The 19,128-nt window shown below is 41.6% G+C and overlaps 1 protein-coding gene across 2 annotated transcripts in view; it reads right to left on the reverse strand.

Annotated features, from left to right (window-relative positions):
- Positions 1-19,128, reverse strand: part of unc5ca (unc-5 netrin receptor Ca) — a 185,569-nt gene that overhangs the window by 94,642 nt on the left and 71,799 nt on the right. For both annotated transcript variants that reach the window (XM_020101086.2, XM_020101085.2), the window contains exon 2: positions 108-344. In XM_020101086.2, the coding sequence (XP_019956645.1) occupies positions 108-344 (237 nt within the window). The remainder of the gene's footprint in view (positions 1-107; positions 345-19,128) is intronic.

A 19,128-nucleotide genomic window follows, 5' to 3' on the forward strand; every position in this document is an offset into this window, starting at 1 on the left:
AACATTATGATCTGATTTGCCAACTTTCTATTGCACATCAAATAAATGTGTGCATGCGTGTGTGTATTTGTGCAAATGCACTTGTGTACGCTCCAGACTTCACTCACCTGAGTTTTCGTCCACCCTCTCCTCCACAGTGTGGTCCTTCTGATGGACCCACTCACTGTTGCACTTGAAGTAAATCTGTGTGGCGGGTGTTGCTTTGCAGTAAAGATTGACGGGCTTGTTCTTGACAATGTAGCCTTCCTCAGGTTCAAACAGGAAGTGAGGTAAGGGCTCTGGCGGGTCGGAGGGGAAGGTCTCTGGGAGCTCGCTCAGACTCAAGAAGTCGTCGTCGTCTCTCACTGTGGGAAGCAGAAAAAGAGGAAATGTTTAAAGCTGTTGTTCGGTGGAGAATGTTTTTTCCCTGTTCTCAGCTCAGTCAGTATTTGTTTTATCGACTCACTTTGACGACTAACAGGGTACAAAGAGAGTTCAGGGAAAATATGCAGTTTTCCATTGCATTTTTTCAATCATTCATTCTTGTTCTGTGATTCACACCAGTGAGCAGCATTGTCTAACGCTCTCCCCTGAACCGAGTGTGCACTAGACATTTACTGTTCTCATCTGATCACTAATAGTTGCCGTGCCACAAGCCAGTGACCTGGACAGGGAACAATTTTCTTCCACTGAGCCATAAAATGCACCTTTAATCAGCAACTGATTGTGGCGTCCATGTGTGGACAAAGACACATTGATGAAGAGAAGGGGAGATATGAGAAGGGGTCACAACGCCTGGTTGCCTCATTATCGATGATATAATGGTGCCTTGCAGATTGAGCATTCCAGGCTTCAATCTGCCTCATGTCTGTTGTCAAAGGTTTGTTGGAAACTGTTTCGAGGTTGTTGTAATATTATTGCTGTAGTATTTTATATGTTGTGGCTAAAACTGTCGTCTTGACTGAGACTCAATTCAAATTGAAACACTCAACAAATACAGTTTTTATTATACACAAACTATTTTCTATTCTTGTGACAAGCTTTATAAATATGTTGCAGAATTTATCATAAGTATCTGTAATGTGTGAACTTAAAGGTCCTTCCTATATTTTAATCAAACATTAAATGTTTAACAAATGATGTGCAATTCAAGCTAGGACAGTAGAGAATGAAATAACCAGGACAGACACACAGACAGAGACAGACCGGAGGAAATAAACTGAACAGACAGAGCAGCCAACACTGAGGGCATCAGCAACTTCATTCTCCTCCATCCTGCTCCTGCTCCTCCACTGTCTTTTCACTCGGACCAAACCACACGCCCACACAAGGCCTTAATCAAAAGGGACACCAAGAATGTTTTGTCATCGGGTTGCCAAGGTCACCGAAACACAGAGGCTTACAAGAGCAGGTGGGAGGGAGAGGAAGAGGCCTTTCTTTCTCCTTCTCCCATAGACACGCATCAGATGCACATATACAGTATATAAAGTTCACACACACACGCGCGCACGCGCACACACACACACACACACACACACACACACACACACACACACACAGTTTCCCCTAACATGTAATTTCCCTCCACTCCATCATCATCCAGTTTCATTAAAGCTGTCCTTCTCCCTGTGTGTGTGCGTGTGTGTGTGTGTGTGCGTGCGTGCATGTGTGTGTGTGTGTATGCAACTGCTTCACCTGGAGAGTTGTGAGTCAAGGGAAAATTCTAACACACACAAACTTTTTTGAACACAGCTTCAAGGTTCAGCCCCTAATGTGCCATGGCTGCAGTCACACACTGTCACACCTACAAAAACAAACACAAACCACAAAAAAGCTGCATAAAGTGTGCATTCATAGGCCTGTGCACACTCAAACACTGTCTTCCACTCCTCTTCACTGACTGTGTGTAGTCGCGGTCCTCTTGGAGAACGGCAGCGTGCCGTGGGCTCGGAGCTAAAAGCAGCTTAGGTAAAACAACAAGAAACGAATAGGGGAAAAATGAGGAGGCAGCGTCTCCACTTTGATGTCACAAAGCTGACATTTTCTCTCGTACTTCTGTAATTAGTTCTCTGAGAGTATGGAAATTGGAAGACATTTTCACTGCATAATTTCATTATCTGTGGGAAATTTTCTCCCACTCCGGGTTATTTATCCGGCACCATGTTCACTCATTGCTCTGTCACTCTCGTTTCTCACTCTCGGCACTGCCTCCTCTTCTCATTGCACATTTCTTGAACTATGGTTCTCCACCACTCTGCTTTTTCACCCCGCCACCCCTCCCACTTTTCACATTGCCCCAACAGCCATTCTCACCCTCATCTGTCATTCAGAGCTGGGGGGGTTCATTGCTCTGGAGCGACAGCAATAAATTATTGATTGGCACAAGAAACATGATAGCCAGAGAAAAGGGTGGGTGGAGTGGGGGGGATGGGGGGGGGGGTCGCTGGAGAGAAATATTTCCCATGAATAAAAGCTTTGTCTCGTAAATGCTGCCTGTTTCCTTTCCCCTCTACAGCATCACTGCTTCTGTGGCCCTCTCCTCTCACCTCTCCATTCTTTTCTGCTTCCCTTCTCCGTTTCCTTTTCCTTCTTGTTCCTAAACCTCTCTCGCTCCTCATCCTCTTTACCCCCACTTCTGTTTCCTGATCTCCTGACAGAGTGAATTACTGATCCTAACAGCCCGGCTCATAACTGTCTTGCCTGAATGCTGCCATCAATAATGGATGGCTGTTGCAGACCAATGTCCAGGTTCGATTTACGGTATGTAGTTAAAATCTATAGCGGGGAAAAACCCACATTTATTCCCATCCGTTATACACCTTCAGGCCTGCCCACTTCAGAAAACCTACAAACCAAACCAATAAATATCTGTAAATGTGTAAAGGAAGATGTCATCAGAAGTGGCCAATCATGTTCGAGTGTCACTGACAACACGAGCCGATCTATCATATGCACTGAGAGATTGATGGATCAGTGGCAGAGGGACGGAAAGGGGAGCGGTAGATTGGGGGAGGTAAAACTAATGACATGAGTTCAATTATTAACATAAGTAATCAAGGTATGAAACAACCACTGTACTATTTTTGATTAATTATAATACATGTAAAATAACAAAGACTCCTGATAGTGTTGTGTGAAGGGTTGGGTATAATTTGGGTTTTCTCATATATCGGTGCTTAACGTTGCCAAACCTTTTTTTCTTTTAATATTTAGCTCAAAACGACAGCAGCCGTGAAGTCCCAGCTCTCAGGTTCTGCTCTTAGCTAATGCTCAGACATTTGCTGCACATCTCTGTGTCGGAATCCTTTCACGTGAAATACAGCCAACCTTTTGATTGTTTAGCTTTAGGCATTTTCTTGTTTTGTGTACTTGAGTATGAAGTAGCTACTCGCTAACTATAGGTTACAGCTCCCTGATACCAGAGCCAGTGCCGTGATGTTTATGCTGCCTGTAAGCAGGGCAACTATCTCAAGACATAGCCTAGGCACCACAACGAGGCACGGAAATCTGTATTGTGATTCAGTCTGGCTCCAAGAACATCAGGAACATCATCATGTCAGTGTTTTGCTCATTCGTTGGACTACAATGTAATGTTTATTCCAAATTTGTGTGTTCAGATATAAAGGATAATTAATACTTAAGTTAAACTTTATTACAAATATGCATCTATCAAGTATCTATGTACATGGTGCCCTAAGAAGACACTGAACAGCAGTTCCAAACTAACAAAGTAAATGTAATTCTAACATCACAAGCATTTCCAAGGATCTAAGGAATCCAGAGGTATACAACCTAAAGTGAGTCCAACTGAGCCATATACGGTCAAAATGCCTCATGGGTTGTGGTGTGTGTTGTGTATGTTGTGCGTGTTGTGTGTGTGTGTGTGTGTGTGTGTGTGTGTGTGTGTGTCAGTGCAGTAGCTGTGGAAATCATGAGATCATACCGTCTTATCTGCTAGTTAGGATCAGCAGCAGCTGTAAAAACATATGCACTGAGAAACAGGTACTATCATTCAAACAAAAACACACACACACACACACACACACACACACACACACACACTTTCTAAACTGCCCCTACCCCTCTACCCCAACGACCATCAACAAAACACACACGGAAAACTAATAAAACTAAGCTGGAATGATCCTTATCTAAGGCAGACACTTCTGCTGCCAAATTACACAAGTCAAAAATATAATGCACAAGCCCACATAAACAAAACCTCACAACAGCTCAAATCTCACACACATACACAATTTCTTGAACATAGACAAATTGTAATACCTATATATGGGCCCACATACAGTGTATTACTGTAACCAGAGCTCAGAGGACTCTTACCCACAATCATCTTTCAAAACACACACCTGTGAACACACACACTTTCACTCATTTATATTAGATCACGTTCAGCTGTAAAGACCTACTTGACTGTTGAAAAGGCTCAGGGAGGTAATTCAGGGAGTTCGGGGAGATGAAAAGTAAGATGGAAACTGACAGAAAGTGAGGGATGATGGGACGGCAGAGAGCTGGTGTATCATTGCCCTGGAATTAGATATATGATGCTGCCCATTTCCGAAACACACACACACATTGTACATCAATCTTAGTGACAGCACTCTTTGACATAAGGCATTCCTTAACCCCAAACCTTAAGCATCACAACTAAATGCCTAACCCTCACTAAACCTAATTCTAATCCTAAACCTGAAACTGCCAACAAACCTTATAGACGCATAAATACCAGCGTACACGCACATACACAGTAGTAGAATGGGAATAATCTTATCAGCTATTGCACTGAAGAGCAGCACTCAAGTGTTTCTCTCACTCTGTGAATTATCTCTCAGCCTCTCTGTCTCTGGTGTAATTTGCTGACATAACTATATGGAGAAAATAACAAATGGATTTTATCATTCTCTCTTTTAAAACTTTTTTTTCTCGAACCTAAAGATTGGTGATTCAGTGCTGAACTTTCTTAAGTGTTTATTCATCCATTATTTAATTATTCATGCATGGAAACAACATATACATTTGGATAAGATTATCTTTAGACATGTTGCCTGAATCATCACGATCATAGTGCAGTGTGAGTCCATTTTGATTTATTATTTGCAGTATTTTTCAGTTATTTGTCGCAGTGATCACAAACTTCTAATCTTTCCATCTTCCTTTCTTTCTTGCGTGTACTTCAGTTCGTGTTTTTCTTTCTCTTTCTCTCTCATCCAGAGTTGTATAAGTGGCTTAGATGAGGTTGATAATGCAGAGAGCAGCAAAGTCATGCTGGTTGACAAAAGACATGATAACATATATACAGTGCCAGTATGCAGGTGTGTGTGTGTGTGTGTGTGTGTGTCAGAGTCAGATCTGTTTATAAAGAAGAGATCAAGGGTGGTTAAAGTCAGTTGAGGTACTTGACACAGCACGCCATAGAATTACACGCCGTGTCCTGGAGTGTCGTATCGCTTTTGAAACGAGACACCAGGCGGTCACACATCATCTGCATCCATTTGAAACCTAATTAGGGTCTTATCCTCAATCGGCACTTTGATGAAAGTCACATTATTCAAGACACGAGTAGACATGCAGTGTGAGAGAACTTAATCACTCCATTACCTTTTTCCAAAGGGATCAATTAAATCTACATATATTTGAATATAAACTTTAGGAAAACATATGAACATAGTCACCTGTCCACAGATTAATACAAACAGCCCTACAGTAAATCACAATCACTCTTATTTTAAAGCGAGTTTCTTGTGACTGTGCAGTTTGCATTACATTGGACTGTTTTTCAATTTTGCTGCACAATTTGGGGATTTTAGATTGAATCAAATACAAAGAAAGAAAAACCTGCATTATGTTACATGGGAGAGGATTTCCTCAGACAGTGATGACAGAAATAATCCCATGAGAGATAATATGTCATGCACAACACACTCCCTGTCATAGCCCATTATATATCAACCAGACTCTGAGGGCTATAGGTAATTCATAATGGCATAAAGTACTTTGAAAGATAGCGCATCTCAGTGTGGGAGCAGTGACAGCTGGTTGGTGTGTGCAGACTTTCATTGTGTGTGACACATAAGGCCCCAGCTACAGCCTGGAACTAGATTTACGGCCCTGCCTGCAGAGGAGTAACCCTGTCAGGCCACAGCTGGTCTCGATTAAGGAAGACATCAACAAGTATAAGTCTGGGGTAAGTTTTGGCAAATTATTTTTCATGTGAAAACTTCAGTGAGAGTGAAGTTTGCATATTGGAGATAGTTTAAAAATAACAGATAAGGAGAAACCGAAAGAGGAAAAAAACAGAGAGAGGGTGAAGAATTCATATCATATAAATATACCTTCCTTTTTTTTTCCTGAGGTCAGTGTTATCTGATTCTTATGTTTGTGTCTATACATGTCGTATAAGTGTATATAAGCCTCATATAAAGAAACAAATACGTTTTACATGCTCTGTGTTCTTGAGCTCACCACTCATTTAATTGTATTCACAATGTACATTGACATTTGGGTGAAGCCCAGTTAATTCACAGTCTCAATAATTATATAACAGCCATTGACAGTATGGCACTGTGAAATCCTCATGGACACACTCACAGAGGTTTCAGTGACATGCATATTTTATTCATTAATGAATTATGATTCTGAGAGCTGCATTGCCTCAGTCAGAGTGCACCCAAAGTGCACATTAGTATGTGTGTTTGTGTGGAAGGAGGGTTGTCGATGATGGTGTTTTTTAAGCATACTGTACGTCTATGCAATCATATGTATGCATTTGCGTACCCCTGTGTATTTATGCAGATGTGTTGTGCATCTTCCTTCCTCCACAGTTGCATCTTGTTATATTTTGTACATCTCATAGCGTGTTAATTTACAATAGGTGAGTATTTAAAGGTACGTTTGTAAGATTTAGGTGAAAGGGAACTATTAGCAGAAATGTAGAATAATCCTCATGATGTTTTCACTAGTTCGTTTCATCTAAATTATATGAATTGTAGTTTTCTTTACCCTAGAAAAGGCCCTTTATATTTAAATGACATATATTTACATCGAGGGGGTCCTCTATATGGAGGCCGCCATGTTTTTTACATTAGTCCAGACTGGACAAACTAAACACCTTTTGAGTTTTTATGACAATTGAAGGCTACCACAGGTTATTTTACATGTTTAGAAGGAGAGGGTGAGGTGAGGGGTGTTCAGCTGCAACATGCAACTTCAACACTAGATATCATAAAATTCTACACACTGTACCTTTAATATTCTATAGCAGCAGTCTGGAGGATATGCAAGGGTCAGAATGAGCTATTTTAGCTTATTAATGTTTAATCTTAGATTTTAGCAGCACTAGAAGCATAGGAAGGACTGTAAGGAAGGAGCGGTCAGCCTACACCACTTTGGATTGAAATATCTGAAAAACTGCTGGATGGATTACCATGAAATTTTCTACAGACATTCCCGTCCCCCAGGGGATGAGGCCCGCTCACTCTGATGATCTCTTCACTTCTCTGATACAACAGCAGCAGTCTACCAACTCCAAACGCATACTAATGATGCACCAGAAAATCCAGACACCACCGAAAAAACATGATGTCATTTTAGGAGTTTCTGCAACACTGTAATGGACTGAAAAAAAAAAAAAGATTCCGGTCATAAAGAAAATGTAACTTAATAGAAAAGATCTGAATCTCACTGATGCACTGATGTCACACAGCTCAAGATGAAAGCAGAGTTATTTGAGGGAGGAAATAAAAAGAAATGTATTTATCAAAAAGGAAACAAAAGGCAAATGTTTCTTCGGTGCACCCGAGGCGTAAACATCGGAACACGGTGCTCAGGCGAGGGTCAAACTGAGGCGCTCACAGTTGGACATACATCACACGTACTGTATACAACCGGGCACACTCACATTTTAGGCAAGGACACATACACAGCACAGGAGCAGCTGATGAGTGGGCGTTCGCAGGTAGGCAGCGTGAGAGCACTCAGTCGCTATTTCCTTAATGGCTGTCTCTGCCAAGCATTGCATGGACACACACACACACACACACACACACACACACACACACACACACACACACACACACACACCTTCACAGGACTGCATGTGTATCTATACTCGTCGTGAATGACAACTGCTGCAGTCGTTGTTAGTTCCTTCATTATTGTGCCACCTTCACTTTCTACCACTATCATTGTCTTTCCTCTTCCACTCCACCCCAATTTATTGTTTCTCTTCCTCTCTGCACTTATGCATGTTCTGTTGCTTCCAGCTTCTTTGTGCATCTGATTTTCATCAGATATTTCTTTCTATACTCCAAAAAGCTTTGGAAAGTAGAGAGAGGGGAAAGGTACACAGTATACTGCTCCTATATGAAGAAGTGGGGATTGACTACGGCTGGTTTGTCCTGAAACGGCTCTAAAGCCAGCACTTATCTCCTGTTACAAGTCAGCCTGGGCGTACGGACACAGCTCACTGGACAGCACAGGATGGTCCACAGCAGGGGTTTGTATCTGATTCTGCTCTTTCAAGGTTGAGCACCGAGCCGTGGGGCTTCGGTTACAGTTTTTCGCTTCTCGTGTCTTTTATTGTGGCTCAGTGCGTAGGTTGAGCAGTAAATACCACACTATCAGCCACCATGATTATTTGCTCTAGTCCCCAGTTGTATTGTGGATTTTAAATTCACTTCCTCCTACTGAACTAGGCCACATGGTGTGAGAACCAGTGGTGGCAAGTCTCCATCTCTGCCATCAGTTAATTCACTCTATCTCTCTTCAACAGGAGCATTTCAAGGGACTTTGGGGACACACGAAAAAAGGGATCTAGGGGGCCCAACATGGAACCAAACCAAACAAAACACATTGAACCAAATCACATAATTCCAACGCTTCTTTACATAATCATATAGTGCACAATATGCACACACATAAGTATCAGACAAGTAGCAAGGTTTCAGTGCGAACCTCATCCAATCACAAACATACATTTAGACAATTTAGACAAACAAACCTGTAAAATTATGAAGGTTTTGGCAGAAAGTTAGTGTTGTGGGTTCTCGCTGTGGGGCTGCATCTCCTGGGGGTTGCAACCAACCATAGAATTTAAAGGGGTTCCTGCTGCAGTTGAGAAGCTGTTCTCAGGGGCCCCCCTCTTAGCCCGGGGGCCAAAGATAATGTGGCAACGCCCCTGCTCCTCAGTTATTCAAGGCAAAAAAAAGAGACATTTGTGTTGTTGTAGTCAAATTCAAATTCCACAACTACGTCTCGTCATTTCGGCCAAACACATCCACAGCATAGTACTTATGTATTTCTACTGCCAAACACAGTTTACTAATCACTGTGTGCCTGAAAGTGGTAAAATCCAAATGATGCATCAACAACCCAATGAGAAAGAAATGCATCCGGGCAGGTGAACAACAGTTAAGGGAACAAAGAGAATACTGGCAAACCAAGGAAAGTTAAATAGACAGAAAAATATAATCAGTCAATTTACAATCACAAAGTCTCATTTTGCGATACACACAGATATGTACACGCAAATCAGCATTCAGATGGAATATCTCGTTCATATGCGTAGTCTTATGTAAGCTTGTGGGGGTACAAACTTGTGCAAGTTGCTGTGTAATGTTATCTTCCAGATGGATTCTGTCTCCCTTATCCCAGGCCTGAGGGAACGGCAGATCTTCGCTTTCATTCATGTTGTACTATCACAGCTCAGCATCGCTATTAATACAAGCAGCAGCGCAGGGCAATGCATTACAATATCAAAACACTGGCCGGGGAAGGACTTCTATTTTCATGGAGCTGGGATCATGTTTTTTCTGGGCAGCTGACAGCTGATACTATGAGTGGCTGGTTGTGTATATGCTGTATGATCCACGTCTAACTGTCCTGTGCTTCTCTCTGTTCAGCGTGTGTGTCTGCATATTCCCCCGCCTGTCAGCACCTCTCTGTCTGTTTTTATGATCACTTTTTTTCTACCTCTCCAATATGTCTGTCCACTCCTTTTCATCTTGATCTACGATGTCTTTCCCAATTCCCTTACAAAACCTGTTTATAGTCACATTACATTTTCTGTGCGCCTTTCTTCTACTTCATCTCTTGCAGAAATGGCAGATTTAAGCCATCCCATCGTCTTTTCCTTTTGGTCACTTCCCCGAGGGCACATTTCGCATCAACCCCAAGTCCCCCACCCACCCTGCCGCTTTGTGAAGGACTAAATCTCCTCTTCCTCGTAGCATTTTCATAATTTTTTCTCTTCTGCTGATACATCTATGTTTCCATGTCCTCCATCCTTCCTTTACCCTATCACCTATTTTATCTCCTCACCCCTATTGCTTCGTATTGCTCCGCTGTCTCCTGCACAAAAGGAATTAAAATGCCACACTCAGCCCAGTTTTGTAGATTATCTGTTTGGTGAGTAGTGCAATGCACACATGAGCATGCACATACACATATACACATATACACACAGACACGACCGCACAACAACAAAATAAAGATGGCTCCAACTCAAATGATTAAGAACAGCTTACAGGCTTATTTCATTTGAAGAATTCCCCATATTTTGGCTATTTTATTCAGAGACGAAGATAAAATTGGATCAGACATTTCACTGTTCATGCCTTTCTCCATCTGGAGGCTCACTGTCTCTCTCGCCTTCTTATCCCTCCTCTCTGTCGCCTCTCCCCGCCACATGACTCGGTTTCTCTCACTTGACTCGCCAAACTCTCCTTTTCCCTGCTGTCTTTCTCTCCTCTTCCCCTCCTTTTCAGCCCATCCTCTTTCTCTCCATCTCTCCACACCTCCCACTCTCGTCTTCTATCCCCATTTCTCGCTTTTTCCCATCGTCACCATTCACTCATCTTCACTCCTTCCCAACACTTTGCCTCCCTGCTTTGCTATCTGGCATCCTTCCACTCGCCCCCCCAAACCTCCTTCTCCGTGGCTTCCTCTCTCCTCCTTCCCCCTCTTCTTCATCTCAAACTCTTCTCTCTTTTCCCTACTTTGCTTGCTCACTCCATCCTTTCCTCTCTGCCTCCTTGGGTCACTATAAATAGAGCCTCAGGAGGGTTTCATAATGGACTTCTGCCTCTGACCTTATTACAGACACATTACTGACCATACTTCTCTTGCTTTCCTCTTGCTTCCTCTTTCATTCATACTCAGACACAGAACACAATTATTTCTCCCATATTTCCTCTTTCTCAATAATGCCCTCTCTAAAAAACTGCAGCTAAAGATGGAAATGATTTATTTGAAACACTCCAATTTCATATTTGCCTATCTGTTCTCCTTCTCTTCAGAAACCCTTTACAGGTTTGGAGATCCTTTTCACCACTTTGCTGCACTGTGGGTCTCATATTTTGTCAGAATTTGTCGCATAATTTCCTCCTAATTAATTAAGTTTGAGTGTTTTTTCGTTTTCTACAGGGATTTTTCACAGAGAAAATATAAAATAAATACACATTTCTTGAGCTAACATTAAAGAACATCATTAGTATTGCATTCTTTCTTGTAAGGAGCGACTTTAGTTGCAAGCTAATGAGCTGACTCACAAATAATGTTACCTACTGCTTTTAATAATAAATGCCAGCAGTTTTATATAAGTGCCATTTTGAAATCTCAAATGCCAACGTGAGGAATATTTTGTCCTCCATGGTGCGAGCCAGATGAGAAAGAAATATAATAAAGTCCAACATGTCAAGTTATTCCTTTGACACCATCTTCATTGTTTTGTCCCCCTGTTCTGTCCTTCGCTGGCAGAGTCCTAATTAACTTTTATCTTGGGTCTGCTTCACACACAAGTACTAATTTATGAAATGAGCTTGTGGGAACTAGAGCAGCGATGACTGAGCATGGTCGTGACAATCTCGAGTGTATGTGTGTATGTGTGTGCGTGCGTGCCAAAAGGCAAATAGAGGGGCAGCCTTATTCTATTTCCACCCTTATTTTGGTCAAATCAGAAGCCTTTTAAAATGATATAATGGGCTTTGAATGGGTTTCATCAGCATCTGAGGAGGAGAAAAAAATATTCCCAGCATATAAAAGACTGAATTACTGCTGAACTCAAGCGACAAAAAATAAAGAAATAAATAAAGTCAGCATAAGTGAAACCTGTCATGGGGGTTTCACACTATATGTCACAGCCTGAGCTCAACAGGAGCTGAGGGTTTTGACACATTTAGGCCAGGTTAGGACCTAAATCCTAAATATCGCTATGACGTTATAACATTTTTGCAATTAAGTATCATTTCCAGTCATTAATTTACAAAGACATGTTGATTACAGAGCAGTGACATTTCTCTCCTTGCGTCAGTTTTGTCTTTTTGCCACTAATTCAGTTCTGCAGTAGAAGACAACAGCAGGTCATGACTTGCCAGTTAACTGAATAAAGTGTTTTGGATGGTTAGTCATACAGAATAAAAAGATCTAAATAGAGAAACTTTTAGAAGTGCACAGTTTGTTAAGAAAAACATCCTGCTGGAATAAAGCCAGGTAATCAATAATTGGGGGGGATTCGCTGCCCCAAGTGAAGGAGTTGAAGTATCTCTGAGTCCTATTCAGGAGTGAGGGGAAGTTGGAGTGGAAGATGGACAGGTCAGAGCTGCATCAGCAGTAATGTGAGTGTTGTGCTGAAGTAGGAGCTGAGCCACAAGGCAATGCTTTTGATTTACCTGTCCATCTACTGACCCTCACCTACGGTCAATGAAAGAAGGAGATTGCAAACACAAGCAGCTAAAATGTGTTCTCTCCAGCGGGTGCCTGGGCTCAGCCTCAGTGATAGAGTAAGGAGGTCGCACATCAGGAGGACAACCGCTGCTCCATCACATCTGGAATCTAATCTAAAGGGTACCTCCTGGACATCTTCCATTTTAGGCACACTGGGCACACACAACCAGGAGGACACCCCGAGGTAGACCCAGAACTCGCTGAAGGGACTACATTTGGCCTGGGGACGCGTTGGAATCCCCCAGGGAGAGTTTGGAGGGTTTGTTGATTCGTGGGACTTCTGGAATATCCTACTTGGCCAGCTACCTCTGTGACCCAAGTCCGGAAAAGTGAAAAAGAGTGGAACGTTTGAGGCTACGTCTGGGCTGTACTATATTTCAAGTACAATTTTATGAATAATTTTTTCACATTAGAAACTGGAACTGTAAGACAATCAATGCAGTACACAGCTTTCTACTTGAAATGTACACACAGAAACTTCATATATGATTCAACCTACAGACCAAGTGACAATGACAATACGTTTACTATTCATGGCAAGCACTTCTGCATGAACATTAATAATTCATCCCTAATGTAAAGTTAAGTCTAAGACGTTTCCGACACTAACCTCGACATGTCATCTCTATGTTCCCGGTACTCGTGAGCATAGACATGTATTTCCTCGCTCAGCAGCAGGGACTGTGTACAGTAAGTGTCCTAGTTGTTCGCTCACACTTAAATTAAACACAGCCTGCACTTCATAGGCTCCCCCAGAGAGATGCACGGACTCATGCTGGTGCGGATAAACAAGCATCTATAGGAGCGGCTGAATTCCTCTGTTGCATCATTGGTTCTCTTGACTGGCGGTTGATCGCTAACCATTTTGACATGTGGCCCAGATGCAGCCCATTGATGCTGGTGAGCGCGCAAACAATAGTGAAACTTGAAGAGGCATGGGTATACAGTTCAAAGCTGCAAGAGACTTCACAAGCAGCAGGCAGCGAGGCCACAACATGTTTTTTAAAGGGGGCAATGAGAATAATGAGTAACTCCTGCAGTGAAGTCTTTCCACCTTGAAGAGATATTTTCACTTTAATCAGATTTTTATTTTTTTTCTAAGCTCTTGGGGCAGCAGGATGGTGGCATGAGTAAGAGGACCATCCTTAAAAACAGTTAAGGTCCCTTGGCTCCATCCCACTTCTCAGAAGTAGCGGTGCTGCTCTGAGGCTTTCTGTGATTTCTTTTTGGACCTGGACAGATCAAGAGATTTTACTACAGCAAAAGGTTATTTTCAGTTATTAGAGAGAAACGGATAGACCCTAACTGTGAGAGTGAAATATTGATTAAAAGAATATCCATCAAAGCTCTATTGAAACAATAAAGGGCCGAAAATTTGTAACAACTTCTTTTCAACTTGTTTCAACCTTTACACATAGTTAGGTTATATGAGATCTAACTTCTCTCTTTCATCTTAAATTTTATATCTGTGATAAAAAGCTTAAACTTGTCTTCCATTAACAATACACTCAGAACAACATATTTTTATCATGCTATAAACAACATTAGTATCCACAGTTATATGAAAAGGTCATGACATCACACAGGGAAAATGCTAAGGTAAAGATATTACTACATCACTGAACATTAGGAAAGCTAATGTAGTGGAAACATCGCTGGAGGTTCTGAGTTCAGTCGTAGGTGATTCAATTTCAAGATTCATTTCCATTTTAGACTGTGTCATTTAACACAGAGTCACTGTGCGGTTAATTATGTATTTACAAATCTCATATTAGCTGGTCAGAAAATGGATCACAGCATTATGCAGCAAAGTACGAGGTTCAGATTCAGTTCATATGGAAACCGAGTTTAAAATAATGCATCATTAACTTTGACTTGATTAATTTAGGGACTTCGTCACAATCCAGTCACAGTGTTGAGTGACACTTTGCATTAGTAACACATGGTCATACATAAACAAGAGGGTTAAGAGTTCACATGTGGAAAGAGTGAAGTGGATTTCGTTGTCCTAAAGGGCTAATGACAATGATTTATAGTTTTACAAATGAAGATAAAACATGTCAATAAATGTCAACCAGAAATGTGGAGAGCTGTTTTACCACTTAAGAGCTTCTGAATATACAGTTTTCATTATACGTTACTATTACTGCACGGAAACAGCAAGATCAAGTTCAAATGTAGAAATGCTAAGTGCTCTGCTCACTGACATTGTGCACCCTGCTGAGCTTTACATAGACAGTAAAAACATACATATAAAGGCCTTCAGAAAATACAGAGACGTCAGGAAGTGTCCACAGCTGAGCAAACCAAAGGTTAGAAGTTCAAATCCTGAAGTGAACAAGTGACCGACTCACTCTGTTTATGTGAATCGGTCCTAGAAAAAGAGATGTATGGATATGGTGAAAGGCTGGGAGCTGATGTTGCCTCAGGGCAACCAGTCCTGCATGACTGGCTCTTTTCAGTGAGGCCCCACACAAAGAGGTGCAGTGAACAGGGGAAATAACAAGAGGTTAGTTAGTTAACTGGGGTCACAAGGTCAGAGGTGATGAGGCTTTCAAGTGTGTTCATTTGAGTGCACGTGTGTGTGGGTGTGTGCACTTGTACCTTCTTCTTTGTGAGGACCATTTTGAGCATTGACCTCACAGACTTGCAACTTTTTTGGAAAAGGCCTGTGAAAGGGTCAAGACCTAATTTTAGGGTTCAGGTTACAGTCTATCTTGGGTTTAAGTTAGAATTAGGGATTTAGCTGTGGTAGCTGTAAGGTTAGGGATTGCATTATGTCAATGAGTGTCCTAGCTAAGATAGAAATCTAATGTAGAGTGTGTGTGTGTGTGTGTGTGGCCCATGTATACACGTCAGATTCGGGGGACTTGTCTTCTGTATGGGGACAAAAAGCAAGTCCCTATGACGTATATCATTACATTTTAAGGTGAAGACTTAGTCTTAGGTCTAGGTCAGGTTTAGGTTAGAGTTGGGTTAGGTTTAGGTTAAGACGAGGTTAAAGTTGTGGCTGGGCAAGTAGTAACTTTGGTTAAGGTTTGCGTAAATCTGAGTGAGTGAGTGATTGAGTGAGTGAGTGAGTGAGCCATAAAGATGTGCTGCATGATGAAAGAGCATGTGTGCAGGTGGAGGCTGGGTTCAGAAGTTGAAATGTTGTGGGGCGCTGACAGAGAGGATTCACTGCATGACTGAATCTGTTTGCAGCAGGCCACCCTGTCACAGAGCTGATGAATGGGTCTGAAGTGTTTCAGCCCTGTAAGTTCAGAGGTAATGGACGACAGCTGAATGAGCCACTGCTATTGTTTTCAGAGAGCTGGAATGTAGAAATTTTATACTTGTAAATGGTGTCGACCAATATCAATCAATCAAGTGTGCTGTTTTTATTATTAGTGGTATTAGCAACGGCATTAGTAACTACAGACTGAAATGTAATGACATTAAATAATGTGTGCATTCAACAACGTCAATTCTAATCAAGTAAACAATTTCAGGGAGGTTTATTGGCTCATTGTAGCTTAGTAGATTTTTCTTCTGCAGGCGTTCAGACCGAAAATGGCCCAGAGCTCAGGAAACAGGTGGGGGCATGTTTTTAAGGTACCAGTGAGACAATGAAATACAATCCAGGAGGTTTATCAGACACCCAAATTCTGCACTGAACAGTTTATAATACTCAGACACAGAAATGTACAACTTTGGGGAGTTATCATGGTGGAAATAATAGTTAGCTTTAGTAACAACTATTGCCAGAAAAACAGCAGAAACACTCTGTTCATATTACAAAGTAATCCACCAAGAATGTGCAGTTGTATGTGTTTTAAAGGCCAATGCAGCATATTGCCAGATGTCAAGAAAAACAGAGAACAAAACACTTTTACCCTCATCTCTAAATGCATGGTCATATGTAGCAGTCTCACGAAATGTACCATCAACTGGGCAGAGCTACAAGCCATAAAACTCAAAAGAGCAGATCAGTTCTAATGAGCAGAGTTATCCAGCTCGCTACAGGTCCAGCCAGGTTATAGTCACCTTAGCCGCCACAGGAAGGATGCAGAGATAACTGCAAACACTTCTGTCACGTTGCATAACAGCACATCATGTAGCATCTAGTCTCAACAATAACACTGTAGCTAAGTTTATCAACCTTAAACTATTTGTTTAGTTGAACTAAATCACCTAAGGCTGAATATGCACTCACCTTTAACGGAGAATTTACCTCTATTTTCAAACTGAATTAACTCAATTAAATAGCCAGTGTGCATAGAGAACAGCATCATATATAATGAAAAGTAACCCATCAATGTTGCAAATTGAAATTAGAGTTATATCAGTGGTCTCACAAGGCCACACAGCATGCTTGTCGAAGTGCATCAACATGATGACACATTTTTTTCAGCCACTATGGGGTCATTTAACAAGGAGATATGTTAATCCCTCCCTTACCCCCTCTTAAACATGCACACTCTCTCAAGCACTCACACATAATACACAGAGATACAGGGATGAATCAAAGTTCTTCATACCATTTCAACAGAGCATATTCCACAGGCAGTATCATGTCTGCATATCATGAGTTTCTACTTTTGCCGTCGTCGTTAATGCATGTGTGTGTCTTTGTTCTGCACAAAGCACAGGGTAACAGAGCAAAAGAACAAGGAGAAAGGAATAAGGAGTAGGAGGATGAGAAAAGAGGGATAAAAGGTGGCAGAGAGAGCAGAGAGAGCAGCGAAGAACAAAAGAAAAACGCAGCTCAGGAAAAAAAAAACGTGTGGGACAGTATGTGATGTCGACTCCTTGGAGATGTTCTTTTCTTGGCTTGGACATACAGGTATGCAATTGTACAACCAATTTTCTTTCTAAACTTCAGATGAATGACTCATCTACAGAATAGAGACTAAAGCCTATAGAGAGCAATGCCATGATACTAATGAGCCCAGCAGGCTCAATACAAAGTAGATGTCAACAAATACAATTATATTAAAATATGAGAAAATAACCAACTAAAAGGGACAAAAGATATTGATGGAGTTGTGTTTGTGTCTTGGACATTAAGAAAAGTGATGGTATGTGAAACCTAAATAAATGCTAATTTCATCAGGACTGTCGCAGATAAAATATACACTGAAGAGGAAAATGATGGAAGATGATCAAGGGGGAGAATTGTGATCGTATTTATATGGAATGACATTCTTTCAAACATTTAACTGTTAGTAACAACCTCATAATCAAAGTTACATTAACTCAGAGTTCATTATTCCGCGTAGAAGCTAAATTATTTAATTTACATAGAGATAAGTCATTATTTTCTATGAAGAGTGTGAGGATAAACCCCTGAGCCACAGCAGAAACACCCCTGATTACCAGCTATAGGCTCAGCAGTGTTTCCACCATTGGGGGCAAGGTTCCCAAGAATGGAAAGCAACTTCATTACTCTTGCTTTTCTTCTGACCCCATGTGGTTTTTGACATGTCTCACTCTCTCGTTCTCCCTCATCTGCAAGTTGTCACCTCCGTCAGTGCAAAGACAAAAACATACACTATCCACTGAGGCGTTCACGCTTTAACGCGCACAAAAACACACTCATATATTCCAGAGAGACCGTGGAAGAATCAGCGTGTGATTTAGACTGGTGTGATTAATGGCGTTCAGTGCACCAGCGAGCAGATGAACCAGAAAATAGCACAAACATTATCATAACCTGAAAGACCTAATTACTGCAGTAGAAATCTGACAGACGTTTGTGTGTCTGCATCCGTGTATGTGTGTGTGTGTGTAGGGGTTTGGGTGCGGGGGTGTAGGATGGCACAGAGGGGATGGAAGATTTATGACCCTGCTATGGAATGTTACACTGGGTCCCCTCCATTCCTTTTGTGTCTCTCAGCATTCGGGTGCAAATTAGGAATATGATAATAGCCATATTATATATTATAATGAGTGCGCAGCCTGCTTGCGAGCATGTGTATGTGTGTCTGCCTGGAGTGTATTAGTTTGCTCTGACCAGATGAAGGAGGAGTACTTTGAAAACATGGTTCTGAGTGTGAAGATGAGAACAGCAGAACCTCAAACGCCCATATGGTAATGTGGTGTGTTTGCTAACTAGAAAAAAAACACAGCACCCACTCCTCACATAAAAGTGAAAACAGCCAAATGCAAAAACAGACATGTGCACATCCATTATCTGCATCACTAGCGAGGATATGGTTCACCAGTCACCAGTTATACTCAATGCAGTGCAAATCAAGGACTCGGGTACAGAGGCTTTGTAGCAGTGGAGACGTGAGGTGATATTTTTAACACCCCTAAAAAATCCAACATCTGTTTATCTCTACCGCAGGTTGTCCTGCTTTTCAGTTATCCACCTCTAACACCATTTCTTTTAAAATGTATACTATTAAGAGCTATTTTATAACAAAG

This window comes from Paralichthys olivaceus, chromosome 4 (genome assembly GCF_024713975.1).
Source record: "Paralichthys olivaceus isolate ysfri-2021 chromosome 4, ASM2471397v2, whole genome shotgun sequence".
NCBI lineage: Eukaryota > Metazoa > Chordata > Actinopteri > Pleuronectiformes > Paralichthyidae > Paralichthys > Paralichthys olivaceus.